The sequence below is a fragment of the Rhopilema esculentum genome, chromosome 7, assembly GCF_057945365.1.
Source record: "Rhopilema esculentum isolate cy_ngs chromosome 7, ASM5794536v1, whole genome shotgun sequence".
Classification (NCBI taxonomy): Eukaryota; Metazoa; Cnidaria; class Scyphozoa; order Rhizostomeae; family Rhizostomatidae; genus Rhopilema; species Rhopilema esculentum.
Window position 1 is genome coordinate 10,930,307 of NC_142821.1, and position 21,558 is coordinate 10,951,864.

At 37.6% G+C, this 21,558-nt stretch overlaps 1 protein-coding gene across 3 annotated transcripts in view; it reads left to right on the forward strand.

The window, feature by feature from the left end:
* Positions 1-11,563: 11,563 nt before the first annotated feature.
* LOC135683932 (uncharacterized) overlaps positions 11,564-21,558 on the forward strand; it is a 36,289-nt gene continuing 26,294 nt past the window's right edge. Inside the window, exons 1-3 of one of the 3 annotated variants that reach the window (XM_065199338.2) lie at positions 11,564-11,717; positions 17,054-17,106; positions 19,336-19,491. In XM_065199338.2, the coding sequence (XP_065055410.2) occupies positions 17,099-17,106; positions 19,336-19,491 (164 nt within the window). In that variant the 5' untranslated portion in view covers positions 11,564-11,717; positions 17,054-17,098. Of the gene's footprint in view, positions 11,718-14,431; positions 14,591-17,053; positions 17,107-18,946; positions 19,227-19,335; positions 19,492-21,558 lie in introns of those variants that run through there. The other 2 variants (XM_065199337.2, XM_065199336.2) reach the window with 2 other exon arrangements.

The following is a 21,558-nucleotide window of genomic DNA, read 5'->3' on the forward strand; positions in this document are numbered from 1 at the left end:
CATTGCTTTCTTTGCAAAGCAACACAATATACCAAGAAAGAAATTCGATTGACAAATTTTGTTCTTTGATAACAATTTTAATGTGGAAGGTAAAATTTAGCAATTTTTTGCGTTAGCGACACTAACAAATTTTGATTATTACGTATTTTCAACCCCTTGACAGGGGGGTCCGGTCAAGGCCAAAAGAGGTCAAAGGTAAAATTTTAAAAATTACCCGCAAATGTTAATGTTTTCAACAATAGCCCCTTGATAGTGCACAGAATAAAATAAGTTATTCTTATTTGGTGATAGTAGCATAAGAACCAATGTCATTAGAAATAATGTCATTAGGTAACATCCATTTCTCTGTGCTCGCTTTGTCCTTCTTTGACAAACTGCTTCGCTTTTGACTGTCGTTCGTTCGGGAAAATACATTTTTATTCTTTTTTTGTACTATTGCAATCTAAACTCAGCAGGTACCTCGTACCTTGCTAGCGCTGTTTGACTAACTGTTTCACTGCTAATGCATCACTGTAAGATGTGACTGTCAGGCATAACTAATGAATATAAAAAGAAGCATAATTCGGTAACCGCCATAAAGAGCAGAACTGTCTAGGCAGGTAGCCAGGTATAAATTGCGGACTTCCCAGTCATAGGGGACGTTACCCTGGGTACCAGACTCACTATGGACATGAATATGGTGGACTTGTAAAAAAGGAACTCTTGGTAAATTTCAGATACAGTGCAGTGATACCATGCACATTTCCATTCGACTGTCGAGTTATAGTATTCCCCCTAACTACTTGTGACGTATATACCGCAAGTCTTCGAATAAGTTCCCCGGAGGCTTTTTCGGCAAACAGCCTTTTTTAGGGGGGGGCATATTCGCTTATTCGGGGAGTATTTTTAGCTTATTCCGGAGGGGGGCGTAATGTAACTTGTTCGAAGCTGGAAGCTTATTTGACCATGGTTTTGGTATGAATTTTGATAAGATTTCAAAAAAACTATATTTTGCGAACTGGTCAATGTGTGGAGGGCTAACTTTGATAAGTATTAAAAATAAAGATATGAAATGTTTTTCTTGATATTGATATAGAGAACTTACCGTATCTGCGATTTTTTTAAATTTCGTCTTGCAATTTTCTGACCACGGTTTAGTTGCCAATAACGTTTTATTTACGGTAAGGCCCATTGAAAAAAATCTGCAATCAATTGATCATGTTAACCTCTTCCAGTTAACTAGTAGATGGCTTCCTTCCTTATTTCCTGGAATTGTACTTAATGCTAAACTTAGTCCAATAGGAGAAATTTTCCTATCTTTGTATACCAAATTACTCTGGGCACCAGGCTATATAGAGTCTGTTACCCAGGGTAATACCAAATAAGACAGATATCAAATGATTGCATTTTGTTGTTTTGTATCGGGAATCCTTTACGACTCGATCTCCACTTAAGTCGATCTATCAGATATACATAACCTGGTAACTTCACAAGTGAAAAGTCAAAGAAATGCGAAACTGAAAAGGGAAAAATACAACGTGATAAAAATGTTTAAGCAATAGGGGAATTGTTTTTACTGTTGTTGCTCATTTAACGAGCTGTATCCATTAGACTCATGGTAGCCCTGGTCTTGATAGTGTCACCGACTATGAAATTGTTGAATTTTAATGCGAAATTGTAACAAATTTCTACAAAATGAAATTGTAACAGTTCACACACAACATTTCAATGTTTCAAACCTCTAGTCAAACAAAAATAGTTATTTCAGCCTTTTTTACATGGGTACCCAAAGGCCATTGCGTAAAAGCCCAAAGGCCATTACGAGAACAGAACGTAAAGACAGTAACTAAAATCTGAGCTAGTAAGAAAAACATATTGAAGTTAAAAGTAAGTGGTATTAGGCCTCTCGTGGAAGGTGGGGACATCGAGGCAATGGCTATATAAGATCCATATGTTCCATACACTGTGACAAAATTAAATACAAGTTAGCATGGCTCAGTAACTCACATAACGCCATTAAATGGACATCTCCCACGTCCCCCTCTAGATGGCGCTCAAAATTTGAAAGAGTTAAGTTTTCACCGAATTCTTAAATGCAAAGATACCATGCTTATTAAAACTGTTCATAAGCGGGTAAAGATGAAACCTTTCTTGTAATACGGCGTACGAATGATTCCGTTCCTGCATCTTCCACACGTGCGCAGCAGTGAACTTTCTTCAGCCTACCTAGTGATGATCCAGCAAGCCACTACGTGATACTGCTACGGTGATAATTAACGTTTGGGTCGCGGCTGGGATTGGGCGATGTACAAAGATTACACTGTTTTAAGTTGTGCTCTGTGGCCAGCCTTTCATTGTGGCTGTCAAACGGCTACAATGGCGGATAGTTACCCCGTTTATGCGCATGCCCATCTGGTATAAGATACATCGATTATATTGAAACCAATCCCATCCATTATGATCCATTTTCGTACGCCTTCATAGAATAAAGAGCTCATTCTACATTTGTGTCGCTTCTTTAAGGATATGGTCATAAAAAGAGAAAGTGATGAATAGTTTGGCCAAATTTTGTCCTGGCAACTTTCCTAGACTTCACTTATAGAAAAAGCCATGGGCAAAAGTCTTGAATTGCCTAGCATCCTAGCAAGACATAATAAGGATGCTAGAATAAATATTTTATCTTGATCGTAGTATCCCTCATCAAAATCACAAGACAAATTGGTGTATAAAGTATATGTAACGACCTAAATGAGGTCATATGAAAATTTATTTTTATATTTACATATTCGCTGCATAGGCATTTTCATGCCAAATGGCCTATTGGTACACATTTTGGAATGATAAGCTTCTGAAAGCAGGGACAATGGAAAATATTACAGATTTGGGGGGAGGGCTAAACGGTTTTGGTGGCGGTAAACATTCAAAAGGCATTGTAACACATTCTAAAAGAAAAATGTTTTTGCATTGCTCTAAGTTCAAAGTGCTAATTTCTTGTGTTCCAAACAGAAATTCTTTTGTAGTGTTTTATTCTCAACAACTGAGTTCTACCATGGCAATCAGCCCCGGTATGTAACCCAGTTACACTTAGCAAGTTTTTTTATGAAGGCTCTGAGTGACGATTTTTGATGAAAATTGATTTCTGACTGTTGTTCATCTGTCTTGAGCCTAAAAATGTATACGATTTGCAAAATATCTTTTTACTTATTAAAACCGTATCAACTTCTGTTGCAACGGAAAGTTATGATCAAACTGTGAAATCTCATTTGGTATTATCTGCTGTGAATAGGTCGGTTATTTACGGTATTCAATAAAATTTTGTCATTTTCGTCAATGTCAAAGTCTAAAAATCTATTGAATTCGAGTTTTTTTTTGCCAATTTCCTTAATAGCAGAAAACGGTCGCAGCTATTGACAAAATTTATTGTTGTTACTTCGAGAATCCAAATTTATATTCTATTAGATCATTTGTCGATTCTTTTTCTGATGTCATCCGGCTGACACCGTCTTTCTGCAATCAACAAACCTTTTTGTAGTCTTGAACCGCCATCTTGAATTTCTAGACAACAATCTTTCATTCAAATTCTGCTACTTGACCAGTATTTAGTTCCCTATGCAACAAACTTCGTCATTTCTACTTCATCAAAAGATTTTCGTAAAACAATTTGTGTATTGGTTTGTATGCTTAAAGGATTTGTTTTTTGTGAAGGTGAATGCAGCGTAGGCCATCATGTCATGCAAAGTTTACGTCGGAAACCTGGGTGAAAATGGCGACCGTGACGCATTGGAGCAAGAATTTAGCAAGTTTGGCACTGTTGAGAATGTTTGGGTAGCACAAAACCCACCAGGTTTTGCCTTTGTGTTCTTTAATGATCATCAAGATGCCGAGAAAGCAGCTCGTTCGATGGACAATAAACGTGTTTGTGGGGTTAAGATCAAAGCAGAGCTGTCGCATCATTCAGACGATAAAAAACCACCTGGTATGGGCGATAGAGGAAAAAGGGGTCGCGGTATGGCTAGAGGAAGAGCAAGGGGAATATCACGTGATGATAATGAAAGAAGACCTGGTCCTGGGCCAGATTTTCCTCGACAGTCAAGGTTACCTGGGCCTCGACCTCATGATGCGCTGTTTCGGGGCCCTCCTGGTAGGGGAGATAACTCTAATCGATCCCATGAGCCATTTGATCGGAGACGCCCTCCCCCACGTAGGTCACCACCGCCAAGATTATCTGAAAGGGAATCTTCACCCAGAGTTTCTCGTAGACCTTTCCAAGAAGGGCCGCCTCAACAGCGCTCACCACCTAGAATGGGCCGTATGAGGCAACATTCCCCTGGAGAGTTAGGCTTTGAGCCACCAAGATCAAGAATGTCACCTCGTAGAGAGGGACCAGGTAGAATAGCACCTGGAAATATACCTCCTCGGAGACAGCCTGCGTACGATTCGCCTCCAAGGGGTCTGTTTTCTAACCGCCAAAGCCAACCTTTGCAGCCGGAAAGATTGTCCCTGAAACGCCCTTTAGCAGACAGATCGTTGCCTAGAGATTTGCTGTTTAAAAGGTCTTCTCCTCGAAGAAATCACTCGTTTGAATCCCCTGGTGAGATTCCATCATTGCGTGGGCCGCCAGAGTATGGTCAGCCAGGTAGGGACCTACCTCCCCGAAGAAGTTTTGATGGGCCACCAAGGGGTCCTCTTAGAGGGTCATCACCTGGCGCAGGCCGCAGTCGCTTCTCTCGTAGATCTCCACCTGGGAACCCCCCTCCAGGCATAATGTCCGAAAGAAGTGGTGGAGGGAGGGAATCTTTTTATCAAGATCGTAGATTCGAGTCAAGGGAAAGAAACCCTCCCCTAGGACCCCCAGGAAACAGATCAGCTGTAGGAAGGCGTGCAGATGCATACAGTGGAAACGGCTTCTCAGAGCACCAGGGCATAGGACCTGCTGGTAGACGCCAGCAGGACTTCGCCACTAGTCGGCCAGATGAGGATTATGAGTTTAGTCGTATCCCAAAGAGAGGCAGTGATGGCCGTTTCAATGATCGCCCCCAAGGAGAACGTCTCCCAAAACGCATACCACCATCATTGATGGGTGACAGGTTTGTCGCATATCTTTTATCTGAAGGTTTAATTTACAACTCTATCAGCAATTGGTGATCGTCGACTTCTACCTGGTGACGAAATTTGTGACGAGTTCTTGTCAATATTTCACGTCGGCTTTTACCTACGTTTTTCCATTCTCAGATAACACCTGCCTAATGCACCATTATTCTCTTCGTAATTTGGAATTACCCATTTCGCAATTTGTCAAAACCTGCTCAAAGCAGATGTAATTTAAATGGTAATATATGTTCCCTAGAACATTTCTCTGGTCCTAGCAAGTACGGAAATAACGCTATATTTACCGCTCGTCTCTCGCGCTATTTGCCGGTCACAAGTACAAAAGCGGGCAAATCGAAAACGGATGGAATAACCAATTTAAGCAACACTAATTTAAAGCAATTGAATTTAAGCATCAACGTTTATCCGATTTGTACCAAAAAACCCGCCTTCCTTGCGGCCTTTTAAATTTTCAACGTGTGTCTTTGTACCCTTGTTTCAAGCTCAAATGCCCGGTTTATACAACTTAATCACCTTCGCTGCGTCTTATCCAACCACATGTGCGGATATGGTAAAAATGTAGGTCGTCGATGATTGACAGATTGCATGCTCATGCGCACACGTTTGACACATCACAGTATCTAAACCTCACGGCGATAAGACCTGGTCCGTAAAACCAGCTACTGCAGCTTAAATGCAGGCACGAAGTTATTTGTTACGACGATACATATACCAGCCACAGATTCTTCTAGCCCATCGTGCCGTTACCTTTCCACTGAAAGGTGTTTTTAGCGTCTTCAAACCACTTTCTGTGTTCGTAGCTACGACCCTTCTCAATGCTGGTTTCGCACTCATTTGCTCCCGCTATATTGTCATTGGATCTGGTTTTAAAATATCGTGTTTTCCATATTGAAATAATGAACTGCCAAATAGCCTCTCCTTTGTACAACGATCCCGCTCTCGTGTTTTTCACGTTCTCGAGACCGCTTTTGGTCTCAGGATTGCGTGCTTCCCCCTCCTCCAGTTGTATATTGGGCAAATTTTCTAAGCAATTGCTTTCTAGTCTCAGATGGTCTATCCGTTTGCCAAAATCACCATCACCCAACATTGTTCCAAAAAAACATTATATTTCGCCGTCAGCATCTTCAGGTCATTTGCTACAGCAGGTATTATTTGAAGAAAATATGACGACATCGCTTTATGGCAGATGACTTTGGCACTCTGCTACCCCGCACCGACGTTGCCTATGTCACCAGTTTCAAAGTGCGTGTCACTGTCCCAATTGCATAGAACCTTCTAGAAACCCGATTTCCACTTCGATGACAATATCTTCTGATTCTTTGTGAAACCACGGCCTTGCTTCACGAATTGTCCACTCAATAGTTCATATTTTAATCATATACTTTAAAATTTTGGTCGATGGTAACTGTTGCCTTGTCACGTGTATTAATAAATTGTATCTTTTTCCTTTAGGATGTCTGACAGGCCACCACCACCCCGTAGAGGGGACAGACCACCCCCTGGCAGAGGGTAAGAGATTGGCTTTTATTCCTGGGCAATTTTCTCGTGTATTAATCTTTTTAACTGCCTCAAGGAGATAGCCGTCTTATCCGTTGCAACAAAATTGTTTCCTTTCTATCTACTATTTGTTTTTCAAATATATCTGGAATAGTTCTGCCTTTTTCTGATTTAAAATTTTCTTTCCGCTAGCTTTCAAAGAAGCAGATCACCTCTCCGTTGAATTGCCGTGATGGTATGTGGAAAGTTTCTATTATTTTTTTCCAACTTCTAGTGCAACTTTCAGAAACATTAAAATGCTTTCATGTTTTTTCAATTATTGTAGGAAAATAGTTTGTCGGTATTTTTACAGTTTCTGAAAATTTGAACAGTGAGCAATAATGTTTGCAAACCTATGTTATATATCATTCATTCTTTTAAATAGGGTTACCATTCAGCAATTTGTCAATTTTCTTTCCGTTTAAAGCTCAATTACATAAAATACTTAGGCTTAATTGAACCTTGATATAAGACCTATCTTAAATTACACATCATTTCTAATGGCAGCTAAAAGCTCTAACCTCGATGGAATTTTTAATGACTATGTAAATGTAAGCCTTCTTAGATTTATGGTTTTGGCTAGTCCATAGTTTTACTCCCGGAAAGAAAAGCGTTCTTGTCCATTTGCTTGATTTCTTGTCAAGATTAGATCAGTCTCATTATCGCGTAGGGAACCAAAAGAGCGTTTTTATTTCTTGTAAAGAGTTTACGCAGATATTATGGAGTAAATTCATTGAGAAACTTGTAATTTTAGACTAGTGCAAGTGAGGTTTTCGATAGTCCTCCAACCCAACACATCAAAAAGTATAATCCTTGAGGTATAAAAGTTGGTTTAAGGTGATTCTGGCAGTACGATTTTGAAGCCTATGTGCTGTGTGTAGTACCAGCGCAACCCGAAACAGACCAGCAATCAGGAAAGTGGTGAACAGCTATGTTAAGTGTTTTAAACTTGCCTTAGGCCGAGGGGTCTTAGGCAAAAGGGCAGCTGATTGCCCTTGAGACCTATGTTGAGACTATATTTGCTCTTTCCAATCCAAAAAGATTATGATTGAGGAATCTTGTACAGCGTAATACCGAATAATAGAGTAATCTAGTAAATATCATTGTTATAAATGAGAAAGAATGAGGGTCAAGACAAGAACCATGCGGAACTCCCACTTCTTTTTCCTTAATATTTAAGTCAACACTGTTAACCTTCGAAAATTATTTACGGTTGGATGAGTAAATACTTAACGAAAGGCGCCTTGTTTGTTTGCACTAGCAATTTTTTCAAGAATAATCTTCATGATTGCATTGGGCTTTGGGCAATATTAGCAGTGTACGACACTTAGGCATTTCTTATATATGTCTTTGTTGTGTTGCAGCTCAGTTCCTTATGTAAACAACTCTCAACACAACATTGTGGAGAAGGTATGACCCGCTGTATCAAGCAGACACAGCGAGTTTGTGATAAATTCCTGCTTGTGTATTGCTATTTCTCAATCCGTGATTATTCCTCTTTGCAGGCACCTGCAATTCTGCTGCGAATTCCAGTTGATATTTTTAATGCACAAGAACATCCTGTGTTGCGCTGATGGCTTTCTGTTCATGCTGGTGGACATATTATGATTTCGAGTTGGAATTTTTGTTCTGTTTTAACTAATACGTTCGTGTTAAATATTTTTACATTAATTTCACTTATTTCACTTATTTCATTTATTTCACTAAAAAAAGAAATTAACCTCAAGCGACGAGCTTCCTTGTTAAAACGGGTGATTTTGTACACATGAAGCTCCCTTGCCAAATATATTTAACTCATAGTGGTGTTGGCAGATTGGGCTGCGTAGCTGCAGACGCGTAGAAAAGTTCGGCCCAAATGCCAAAATGATCAGTCGATCACCAGAGTGGCATCAGTCTTGACAGTGCAATCTAGATGGTTTGATTAATTTCCTATTTAAGTTTTTCCTTCAACCTGTATAGAAATTTGCTATCAAGAAACAAGGAACCAGTTAGCTGTAAATCCGTAAGTTTTACTTTATTCCGCGGTTGATATTTTAATGCAGAAATGTTACCATCACAATGTAATATTTATGATAATAACCCCATAGAAAATATTAATGATAATAACCCGTTCCTACCATCGTACCATTCGGCCTTCTTTGCTTCATAAAATCTGTTGTTTTAAATTAAACATCGTATTTTCAATTGTAAAGTAAGCTTTTTCAAAACTATGCATTTTATGGAACTTTATTTTTTGTCCTGTTTCTACAATCTGAATACTCCGCTCTGTTCATGTCTATCGTAGATCATGGTGTTTTCTTTTCTTATGGAGCCTTCACTTCCACAGTGAAGCCATAGGCATAAAGAAGGTCTAACAGCCTCGTGCTTGTGATGGGTTAGCTTGAAGTGGAGGTTTGCTGTACTTCAAAGCAAAGTGAATGAAATGAAAGCAGACAAACTGTTTTGGTTGAAGACCAGTATTTTAAAAAGGAGCAAGAATTTGCTTTTATTAAGAGGTGCAGCCCGAGTGAGTGTCAAGTAGTGGTGGGTGTGTGGCAACAATAGGGGCAAACCATTTGCTGTCAAAATTTGTAAAACCAGCATTTTATGGTCCTTCTATATCAGCCTCCATACATGTTGTTTCAGGCATAGGAATTATGAAATGTAGTTGCATGGAGAGGAAGGCAAGGAAACTACTCGTCGAGAAAGTTTTTCAGGGTCCTAATGCTACCTTTGGAAGCTAGGTTGTAACAGATGTTGTAAAAAAATCACAGTTTTTTTGACAATCACGGATATTTTTTACACTATAGTTAACAGTTCAATTGCCTGTATGAGAGAGGAGCATTTGTACAAATCGTAGGGGTCTTAACTAGGAAATTTGTTCAAGATTTTTTGCATAACTGATGCAAGACTGCCTCGAATTTCCACTAGGCGAATTCTTTCGCGCGAATCGAATAAATATTCGTAGCGATAGAGTAGGACTGTGATCTACTTTCTGCGAATCGAATTTTTTCGCTGCGAAATCTGAGAACATTACACCACGCATGCTCACATTGGCAAAAATTCGATTCCCGTGAAAGAATTCGCCTAGTGGGAATCGGCCTTAAGATGTGTTTCCGGCGCGAAAACTTAAGAATCTTTGACGAAGATCGATGATTTTACATTTCACTCGATTCCTTGTGTTTTTTATCATTATAAAATTCGATTCCTTGTGTTTTATCAGCTGATTGATGGAGTGGAATCATGTCTTCTACTTGTGAAAGCATTTTAGAGATAAGTAAGATTGCATTTTCCATATGTAAGGTTGCTATTTGTTTACGGGCACTCTTAAAGTCTGGTTTCCATTTGGCCGTAGGATACCTTAAGGAAGACCTTTTCCCTGGCATGATGCAGCCATTTAAACTTACATGGAAACCACCTTGATGTTTGCCGTACAGTAACGACTTGGAAAAAATTGAATCGCTTCAACTTTTCTCAATACTTAACGGCATCGTTCCGGTACTGCATCCATGAAATTTATATGAAAATAGGTTGCCTGGAGCAGCCGCCGGCAAACGATTGTCTTCCTTTGTTAATTAAGACCAATCATAAGCACATATCATCTCAGCCTCAATCTGAACATTGAGGTATCGTGAAAAGGTTCCTAAATCCTAATCTTGATTTAAAGATATGTTGATATCGAAACACTGGTGAGCTGAGGTATACGTTTAATATGCAGCGGTATACGTTCACAGTTGTAGGGATTGCAAAATTCTTCTCAAAAAGAAAATGAAGCAACGTATGAAATTGATCAGGGTTCTTCTGTTCTTTGAAAATTCTTCTCACGTGGCATTTGTGTTTCCTTTTTATCCGTTTTTTAGAAAGTCTTAAACCTCATGTACCTAAGCAAATTTCCACACAAGTTGGCGCCAATTTAAAAGCACGCCTTTCCATCTCGTAGTTTCCGGCACAGTTAGCGGTATCTTGCGATACTTAAGGCACGATTGTTGCGGCACAAGATTCAGACTTTTTCAGTTGAATCGTCCGACTGCGGTACCGGGGAAGTGGCAGATGGAAAATGCAGAAAACTGTCGCCGGCAACCTTACGGCTATATGGAAACCAGGCTTAAGGACTACACTGAGCTTGAAACACATGAAATCACATAAACACCACTCACTGCTCGCAAGTCCAGTAAGGTTCTGGTAATATTTGATGGGATATTCCACTTTGATAGGCTAGCCTTCTCATGATTCCCTTTACAAGACTTCCTTCACATGAACAGCCTTAGTTCCACTTCCCTCGATTAAATACAAATGATTGTTTTGTTTCACTTGTGCAATCCCAGTGGGTATCTTTTCACCCCATATTACCAGGCTCGCTCACTGAATTGTACTCAAGAGAAATTTCTATTCCACCTGAGTAGGAAATCTCATCATATGTTATTAAGAATAATTTGCTTGTTTATTGCTTTATGATAACAGTATATAGAAATATTTATTTGACCTAAATGACAATGTTTAAAAACATCTCAGTGAAAATTATTATATGAAATAAGTATGATCACCAAAGCTCCTGGTGCAACTAAAGTCTCAATAGCAAACTTACATATTTAAGAATATTTAAGAGTACGCGGTTTTCTGCTGAAATCTTCATAAGGTAGCGTGGTGAAAAAGGCTCTTCATATTCCCAGAACGGATGATATTCCGGAAATTTAATCATCAACGTAAAATTTATCTCTTATTCAGGGTTTATACTGAACAGCTGTCACGCTGAAATGCCAGAACAAGGAATCTTTTGAATTGCGATATAAACATTGCTATTGTAATAAATATGGACTTATCTTCTGTATAACGACAATATTTGAATGGCTAATTAACCCACATAGAACACATATCCAGCACTTAGCATAAACGACACCTGCGATAGACTCGTTTTGAAATCATCCATTATTCATATATACCTCGTTCGTACCATGAGGCAGCATTGAAAACATAGCTACCGTACTTCCGTATAACGCACAGTCAAAACACAAAATAGCAGTGGATTTTAAAAAACAGAAAATTTTCAGTGTTGTATGAGTTACAAATAGGAGACTTTGTGGAAATCCCATTTTTAGACTTCGACAACAAATTCTGTAAGTATACATCTGTTTTGTCTGCTCACTTTCGGCAGCAACCCTATGCATTGTGGCCTAGCCCCTCACTGGTTGCTTCAATGGGAGCTTGGTCCAAGATGCTTTACCATAGATTTGTATTTGTGGAGTATTTCTACACTATTTTGCTTATACCAAAATCAAGCCGACTGTGCGGTGGAGTTTCGGAAAGTTTTCACATTTGTTTTAGTGAACTATATTTGAATAAATTGCGATAGGACAGTTAAAATATAAATGTAGCAAGCTTCTAAATCTCTACACAAGTCACCACAAATTTTCATAAAATTTTTAGCACGTTGAATCATCGTCAGTGTTGAAAGGAATCACAGATCCAGTTTTCTTTCCAAACTTATTGTCTTTGCTTTACTTTTAGGAGTTACGCTTACAATAGAGTTGCGGTAATGTTGTTTATTAGATAAAACGATAATAATTTGCGATATATGAATTATTATGGCAATTTCGTCGCATTTTTCACTGATAACAGTGCTATTTGCGTCTAAAAACAGAACGTTTTGTCATTTCACAACCTGCTCTTGATTACGTCATTTTTCATAATGCTGCTTATAGCTAGACTTTACTCTCATTGGATGCTCACATCAGATAAAAGCGATGAGAATCTTACAGACACTTTAGGCATATCAAGGGTTTTACTTGGAGTCGATCACCTTTGTCGTGAAATGGCTTTTCGTTTACCTTTGCGTTGAAATAACAAATGATTTATGATTGGTCGCAGCTACCTGTAAATCACCTAACGATCATTTTATTTATTACAAGCGAAAACAAATAAGTGTCGAAGCTACTGGCGTTCAAATCAGTTTAATAGAAGGTAAATTGTGGCATATTTTGGATGCTTTGATTAAGTGTCAGTTTGGTTGTGCATGATTCGAGGTTCTGAAATAAGTTGTGCTTATCCTATTCCCCATATACGGAAACATTTCTCAGCGGAAATCAAAAGTGTTTTCTTTTTTGTACTACCTATTCATAAGAGATAGCTTCTCAGACAACATCTTAATCTCACCGATTCGTTTACCAAACTGAAGGTACTCCTACCCGGGAAATATTTTCACCTTAGTTAGGGTTTTTGAGCATGCTCTAGACTTGTTAAGATATTGATAATGAAGATAGCGAGATAAAACATCTGATTCTTCTCCATCACCTTCTTTTCTTCTTCGCCTTTTTCATTATCTACTTTCTCTTTTCTTAATTGTCATCGCCATCTCTCTTTTCTTCGTCATCTTCTTTTTCTTCCTTCCCTGTCATCATGACCTTTCTCTTTTCTTCTTCTTCTTCCTCGTCATCTCCTTTTTCTATTCTCTCTTTATCAACACCTTCTTCTTCCCTTCTTCTGCTTCTTAGTCATCTTCTTTTTCTTTTTTACTTGTCTTTATGACCTTCTTTTTCTTCATCATTATTGCTATACTTATTTTGCATCGCGCCTTTGACATTTCTTTTTCTTCATCATCAATATTTTTTTTTCATCATCGTCAATTTCTACTTTTTCCGCCTAATTGACCTTATCTTTTTCTTATTTGTCTTCTTTTATGAATGATCCTTATTCTTCTTCTTAGTGCTTAAAAGGTCTCTCTATGCTTCATTTTTTCTTCTTTGATTCTTCTGTTTCTTCTTCAAGCTTCATTTCCAAGCTGAGGTTGTCTGTGTGGATTTTTATACTCCATTCTCCTTCTGCAGTTTTCTGATTGCAAGATCTTCCCTCTAGCAGCAGCTTTCGTATCTCTTTTATGTTCTTGTTCTCTTTTTAGACCTTTTTCTTTTTTTCAAACCCATCCCAAGTAAAGTATCCATCTTCTCTTCTTGAGATCTCTCACCATACCTTTCCTTGCTTCTGCAAATACCTCATTATTGATAATGTCTGTTTCGATAATCCGATGTTGAATTGTAGGAAATTAATCTCTTTCAGACCCACATGTTTTCCCTTCATAGCAAAAGCTTTAATACCAAACCATCGCCCTACACATTTTTCCTATGCTCTTCCCGGTACTGTCTGGTACATTACACTCTACGCCAGTTATTACCGCACATTCGGTGTCTATTAGCATTATTTCCAAGAAATCACGTACACAGAAGACTAATACTACTGAAAAGGCTTTGGTGGTGTTTTTTTAGCCAAAGCCTTAATGAGCTCTGTGACAGCCTAACGAGTGACCGTAACAAGATGCAAAGAAGCTTGACGTCATCATAATTTTAGAGTTTCAATTTTCAATTGAAAGAAAAATATCAAGGGCCTGCTTTGATCAAGGAAACTGAAATCGAGGTATCGAGTAGAACTGATGCGGCAAAACCGAGATTAATTTGATCCATGTACCCAATATATCACGAAAGTTGTGAGTAATAGGACCTGCTCGCTACTCGGCTAAACATTACGTAATCTGCTTACCAAATGCCTTATTCATTGATCATTCCATAACACACAAGACGGATGCATTGCAAAGTACTTAAAATCCTTGGACATTGAGCCATAGAGAAACTCAATCTAATTTACAACATTTTCTTCAATGATGAAAATAAACATATTTTAATATGATCTTTATATCCTTAGCTGTTTCAAAGAGCCAACATAACTCGCTTTTAGTTATATAAGAAATAAAAGGTTGGATGTACATAGGAAGCCCCCATCCAACAAACACAGCCATAACGGATACCACAGATATCCTCTTTGGTTTTATTCACATGCCCAAACAGGCAGAGAGTCTTGAACGTAAGCACAGTGGAGTATTCGGTCAAAAACAACTTTTTGAGTCACTGTTCACTCAACCTGCGGACGTACTGAAAACTCGAATTATTGTTAGGACATTCTCAGTGCACCTGTTTTGTTTGTTTCAGGGTTCTGGACTGTGGTAAGTGTCTGTAACATTTGCTTGCACCTGTAGACATTTTACTTTAAATTTTATCTTGAAAAACTTTGGCAGCTGCATAAAATTTGGTTTCTGCATAGGGGAAAGTAAAATGGTAAATATTAACTTGACATCAAAAAACTAATTTGAAGTTAGGTGCTGAAGGTTTGGGCATGGCCACCTCAAAACGAACCCATTCGTTCAGGGCAGCGATGTTTGGAAATTGAAAGAAAAATAACAAATTAATACCTTTTGTGCTGGTAATTATTATCAATATCGAGCAATAATTAATGTTACATGATATGAAATTGACAGGTAATTTGAGGTAAATCATTAAACATTATTTTTAACTTATTTTCTAATCGTTACAAAAACATCTTACATACCTGGCAAGAAATATACACAAGCAGTTGAATATTAAGAAAAGATTCCATAAATCTAAATAAATTCAGTTTAATCCTGAACTGATGAACAACATTTTATAACAAACACATGCAAAACTACTTGCAAACGATTTCGTCCTAAATTTCTTTTCGACAGAATTTTGGTCTCACAAGTGTATCATGAATGTTCTGCTGTCAATGACTGCGGAAACGGGGGAGGAGGGCTACAAGAGCTTTAGCCCCAAAATAATTTCAAAAATCGACTTTTTCTTGGTTTTTAACATGTCTAACCCCCAAAACAAAACGCTGTAGCCCCTTCAATATGTAATATGCTCAGTGGGCCTTGTTTGCTGCTGTGCTCACATTTTTAAAAGAACCATTTAAGGTTCAAGCTGGTTGTTCTTTATTAGTCTTAAATTTCTATGGCCTAAGTTAGCACAACTTTGGGTGTGTATAATGCAGATATTTTACTGAATGATGATAGCATAAGATATAAGTTGCCGTAAAAGATACATCCCATAAAAATGTTCTTACAGACAGATAGATAGAAATCCTTAATAACAACTCACGCTCAATATTTTGAATGAAAATATTCTGTACAGTGATGTTTTTTAAAAACAATGTTCTTAATAGCAGTTACTTTTAAAACAATGCTTTGCTTTCAATAGCAATGTTCTCAGTTCCCATAGTATTCTTAGCAAAACTGTTTTGACTGGTCTTGCCAATAATTGAAAAGCGAATGTAAGCAAACGACAAAAATTTACGTTTTACAGTGCCTAACCTTGTACATAATTTTTTGAACCGTCATGATTTGACTTTTCTTCGCTTCTATTACTAATCTATTATATAATAGAGAAAATAATTTGATGGGATTAATTTGCAACAGATTCCCTACCTGGGTTGGTACAATGCATGCCAAATTTGCATGGAATACCAATCAGTTTGATTCATGTTTTCCGAATCTCCATTTGTTGTTACCATTTCTACCCCTTCAACCTCAGAGCTATAAGCATCTCCAACCCCCCCCCCCCCCTCCCTAGCTCAAACGTTTTTCAAAACATAAGTGCCTTTTCGTAAAATCTTTTGGTATGAGTTTCAAATTTGCCTTTCTCCCCCCCCCCCACCCCTTTTCAACATGCACCAGAGACCGTCTCAAGCGAACATTACTACGAACATTACTACGGACGGCTGGGTGGATCCGAACATCAGAAAATTCATTCGATTACTTAATGGTTATAAATAGTAAAACTAGGAAAGGAATCGAAAAACTGAATGAAATTGAAACAAATTGACATAGAAATGGATTGAATGAAACTGAAACAGAGTCGATGACAGGTTGGGACTGAAACAGAGTAAAGTAAGAAAAGCATGGAAACAGCAAGAAAATGAAACAGATTGAAGTTGCGTCAGGCAAAACTTCACCTAGAAAATGTGGTTTCCTGCAGCCGGGACCAAGAAAAGATCTGGCCAGAGAGGATTTCACTACAATTTGGTTAAAATGTCAACTTTTGGAACTGTCTTTACAGAATCTGAGCATTAGAGAATGACTTGGTCTTGCAACATGATTAAGAAATAATCAGATGTTCCTCCGAATCGACCAGAATATTGCATTAAGAAACAACAACGTATTCATGCTTATATGATGTGAATCATCAGATAAACTTACTGCCCAACGTCATGAAACTAAATTTGAATACGAGATCGATATAAAAGCAACTACAGCCATCGGTTTTTTTGATATCACGGGGTCCTCGTGAGTTAACCGAATCTCGCAAAAAAGCTTCTAAAAGACTGTATTTTGCCAGCTGCTTGGTTTAGCTAATTCATGATAATTTATAACTATGCAGCAAATCTGTTAACTTAACTGTGACAGATAAGGATAAAGGTTTGTTAGGAAGGAAGGAGGGTTGGTGTCCACGAAAATTGCAGGAATGAAATACGAATTCATCGAATAGGTTGTTTCGAAACCGAATACAGGTGTGTATTAAGACCATCATACGCATCTTGCCTATAAATGTTTATTATTCAAATAGCTGCATTTCTCGTGCTAAACAGATCTAATGTTGTTTTTCTTAATTCCTAGAATCAAGAGAGTGAATGCTAAGGACCGGATCATCCACAAAGAAACATGCCCAGGTATTTTTTAGACCTCCATTGTGACCTAATACGTAGTTTTCAGTTTTCAGTCATTCGCAGCTTGCGTCAGCATTGCGTCATCTAATTTAATAAATCATGACTAAATGCTTTTCGCTTCCTTGTATTGAGTTCTAAAGTATGACGTCACCAAAAATCTATTTTTAGAATGTTTTGATTTTAGCTACATAATATGAAATATCATTATGGAATACTTTCAAATATGCAAAATTGGCCAAATATGTTTAAAATCGGTTGAGATATAGCCAATAAAGGATTTACAGTTTGCTAACGAATCACTGTTATTTTCGCTCTGTCCATAAAGTTATGAACAGAGACCGAAATACAGAGGTTTGATGGGACAAGAGCCAATACACATGTGGCTATATCTTTGCCAATTCGTAACACAATTGACTGATTTTGCGCATTTGGAGGAGTTCCATTATGCTCTTTCAAGTTATGGGGTCCAAATTTCAAAAGTTCTAAAATAGATTTTTATGGCGCCATCACTCTGAACTCTATTCTGTGCTTCAGTATGCATAGATACGCCATCTTGTGGTCAAACTGAATTTTCCACCATTTCATCAAAGAAGAGAGTCGCTTTTAATTATCTGTTGAATCAAAACAACTGACACATTTTATTGCGGAATACTCAAAATCTTGAACCTTGGAAGGACATCGGCAATACCATCGGCTTAGAAGAAATCAGTGGGCTATGGGGCAAATAAAGCACGGATACACAGTGGGCTATGGGGCATTGCATCCAATAGACTCAATTATAAATGGATATGGAGGAGGGCACTTTTTTGCAACGAGGACAATTAGAAATATGTTGTTATTAGATTGTTATTTCAGTATAGCCCCTGGTAACTTCAAAATCTTTGCATTAGAGACCCAGCAACAATATTTAATTTGTTCCCCGACAGATACTCAAAATGCCCTTAAGCTACTAATGCGAGCCCCTTTGGCTACATAATGTTGCAGTCAAAACTTACATTTTCCAGATGCAAATAAATCCAAAAAATATATCTATAAGGCATTTAAAATCATTATATTATGTGACATAGGAGGAAAAGTATTCATGCCTATCATTTCAAATGAATGCAAAATTTCACTGAAAAACATTCTATAAATCTAATCTGATCACCTTCGAATAACAGTTAACCTTGGAAGTAAATTGAAAATGAGCCCCAACTTGAAGAAAGCTCCAATCCTAACCAAACAAACCAATTTTCATAATACATTGATGACTTTTCCGTTAAAAATTCAAAGGGGATTAACAACTAAGAAAATAATGCTTTGCTTTTCATTTTTTCGTTGAATGTATTATTTACTATAGACTGATAAAATAATGTATTGTTAACATTGTCTCGTTCGTTGATTGGAGCTTATCAGGATTTTTCAGTGCCAGGATGGGGACTAATCGGAATGGGGCTAATGCTTAGAAGTAGGCGGGAGTTCAAAGAATTACGATACCCATACGGCTAGCTTTTTCTATAGTCTGAGGGAGTATAAAATTTCATTGCATGGATATAGGAATACAGTAAGACATTTCAGCATCTATTCCGTCTAACGGGGCCTTTTTAACATACCAACTAGGGGCAATTGTCCCCAAAGCCCTGGTGACTTTCCATTGTATTAAACAATAGGCTATTGTCATCATCTTCATTTAAACAAAGGCTTGTCCCCGCAGCTAACTTGCCTTTGAACTGGCTATGCTGCTCAAGGGATAAGAACAATATTCATTTGATACCCCCGTCATTTGATAAGCTGTATCACCTATTCTGACCCATAATAACGCTAATAGATAATCTCCATGTTCCTAAAGACCCGTCATTAATCCGAAGACGTAGTAAAAGACCCTCAAAGACTTGAGAAAGTATTGTCTTTCTCAACACAAAGGCTGTTCATTGTTGTGTGAATAATCAACTTTGCGCTAAACTTGAAGTCACATCACATCCTGAAAGAAATCAAACCGTTTTCGACCTTGTCTTTTTTTAATAATTTATATTAAGTCGCAACCGATCCTTATGAATGTACCTTTCGATCAAGCTTTGAAGGATTTGATGAAAACTGGCCGTCTAACATGAACTTTAATAGATTGATATGTCCGGCAAGCAGAGGTAAATAGGCCACAACAACAATCAATCATTTACATACGGTAGTATACCATTTAATTGCATGTGATTTGATAATATTAATTCACGCTGTTTTTATCTTTGTTCGTGTCAGGCTTTTGAGAACGGACGACATCCGCCGTTATCTGCAAGAGAAGAAAGGAGAAATAAAAGAACGAACAAGAAGATGGAGTGTTTGTTCAGATTCAAGCGACTGCAGTGTCCAAAGTAACTCGTCTATAAGGTCATTGCCTCAATATAGCAGTTATAGGTACGTGGAACTTGAAAAAAATTTATTTATCAAGACGCAGATAACAGATTTGCTTCCATTTATTTTTTCAAGCGAAATTTTTTTTGCCTGAAATCTTGGATGAATGAGCTAATTTTTTCAAGCAGGTCTTGCTGACAACGTGTCTATGGTCTTATCTCGTGGTTATGTAAAACCCGGACCGATTCTCTGAAGAGTCTCAGGAAAACAAGGTTCAAAAAACCTTTCTCTGTGAACTTCCGCAAAATAGTCAAACATATATGTTCAAATTCAAGTGTCTACCTGCTCATTTAATCTGATTTTATTGCTCATTCTATTGATTGATGTCCACCCATAAGCTTTGCCAAACCTGCCTCTCTTTCATTTCCGTGCTTGGCTTCGGCTCTACTCGCCAGTCTCGAAGTGACGTCATCAAAATGTATTTTAAGGATTTAAATTTTGACCGCATTACCTTAAAAGCATCATAAAATACACACGAATTGCAAAATCAATTGAATATGTTGAATATTGGTTGATATATTGGTTGTTTTGACTTTTCATGAACAGAGACCAAATTGAAATTACTATCACCCCACAAAAATCTCGTACGCCTTTAGCAAAAATCTTTTTGTTTTCGAGGAAAATCCCAAAAAATCCTACGGTTTAGTAAAATCTCGTATGCTGTTTTTGAAAGAGTGATACACCCCTCGAGTGATTTGATGGGAAAGATCATGTGCTACTGTTTTCGTACTTTTATTTCTTGAAGCTCTTTCAGGTTACGTGATTCAATTTCCAAGTTCTTAAATATATATTTTAGCCTGAACTCAGGCGTGGGCGGAAAATACTAGACGAAAAATTTCAAATGTTATCAATAAATATCCGTTACAACCACATTAGTGTTTTCTTTTTGTTTCTCTAATTTAGGGAAATTCCCTTTTTTGCGAATATTTAAAACAATTTTTGCACCTTTTATTCCACTTTCCGTGACAAATTCAACTTACTTTCAATAATCCTTCCTTTTGCAGCCGATCCTTTTGAATAATGTTTTGCTTAATTTCAATTGTCCTTTAAGTTTGCGAAATCCGATACTCAACCTATTTTTCATCAACTTGTTTGTAAATAATCATTCAAGTCTCCAAAGTTAACCAAAACAGTGTTCTGATACTAAGAGTATTGCTAGTCGATTAAAATCTTTCTATTAAACAGTCTTCGTTAATGTAGGTTTATTAGTGGTGTTTTATCTTGTTTAATGATATGATGTTTTTCTAACTTGGTTAGCTTGGTTTTTTATTACCCTCGAGCTAATTTTATCTATTTCTATGGTTATTGATATCTTCTCTGAACCAGACTCTTTATGAAAATTCAATAGAAATAAGCAAGCATTTTCTAAAAAGGGCGTTTTCCGGCGCTCTAGAGGGCATGGCCTCAAAAAATTTTGGTCATACCCATTTCAGCCCCTCCACTTTTAGAATAGTGTGCTGTCCCTGTCAACCCTTTCGTTCTCTCTCTCTTCCAATTTTTAAAAAGCTTAAACTTCTCAGACTTCAAGACATTTTTCAGCTAAGACAATTTGTTTACGAATGTATAGATAAGAAAAATCCTTCTTGCTTTCATGAATATTTCTCTTTCAATGCAAATATTCATCAACACTCTACTAGGCAATCTAATCGCGGTAACTTGTTTTTGACTCATAGGAACAGTTTTCTGTATGGCCTGACGTCTATTCTTATATATGGGGCAAAAATGTGGAATGACCAACCAGTACAAATTAGAAATTCTCCTTCAAAATATTATTTACAAAACAACAAAGTAATCATTGATGGTTTTTTAACTTAGTCTATACATGATAATATTCTTCTGTGGAAGACTCAAAGCAACTCACAGATGATTTTTAGAGGAATATAATATGTTACAAAAGATTACCATGGCTACGACAGGGTTCTTTTCTTTCACAATACCATATTTAGAGAGCGGCAAAGGTTGCGGTACAAGAGCCCATTTGCCGTTGGGACTCGTTGTCATTTGTTCGAAAGTAAAGGGAAAACTGGTGCTATGTGTCTTAAGAAAATTTAACAGGGTTCCAGAACCCTT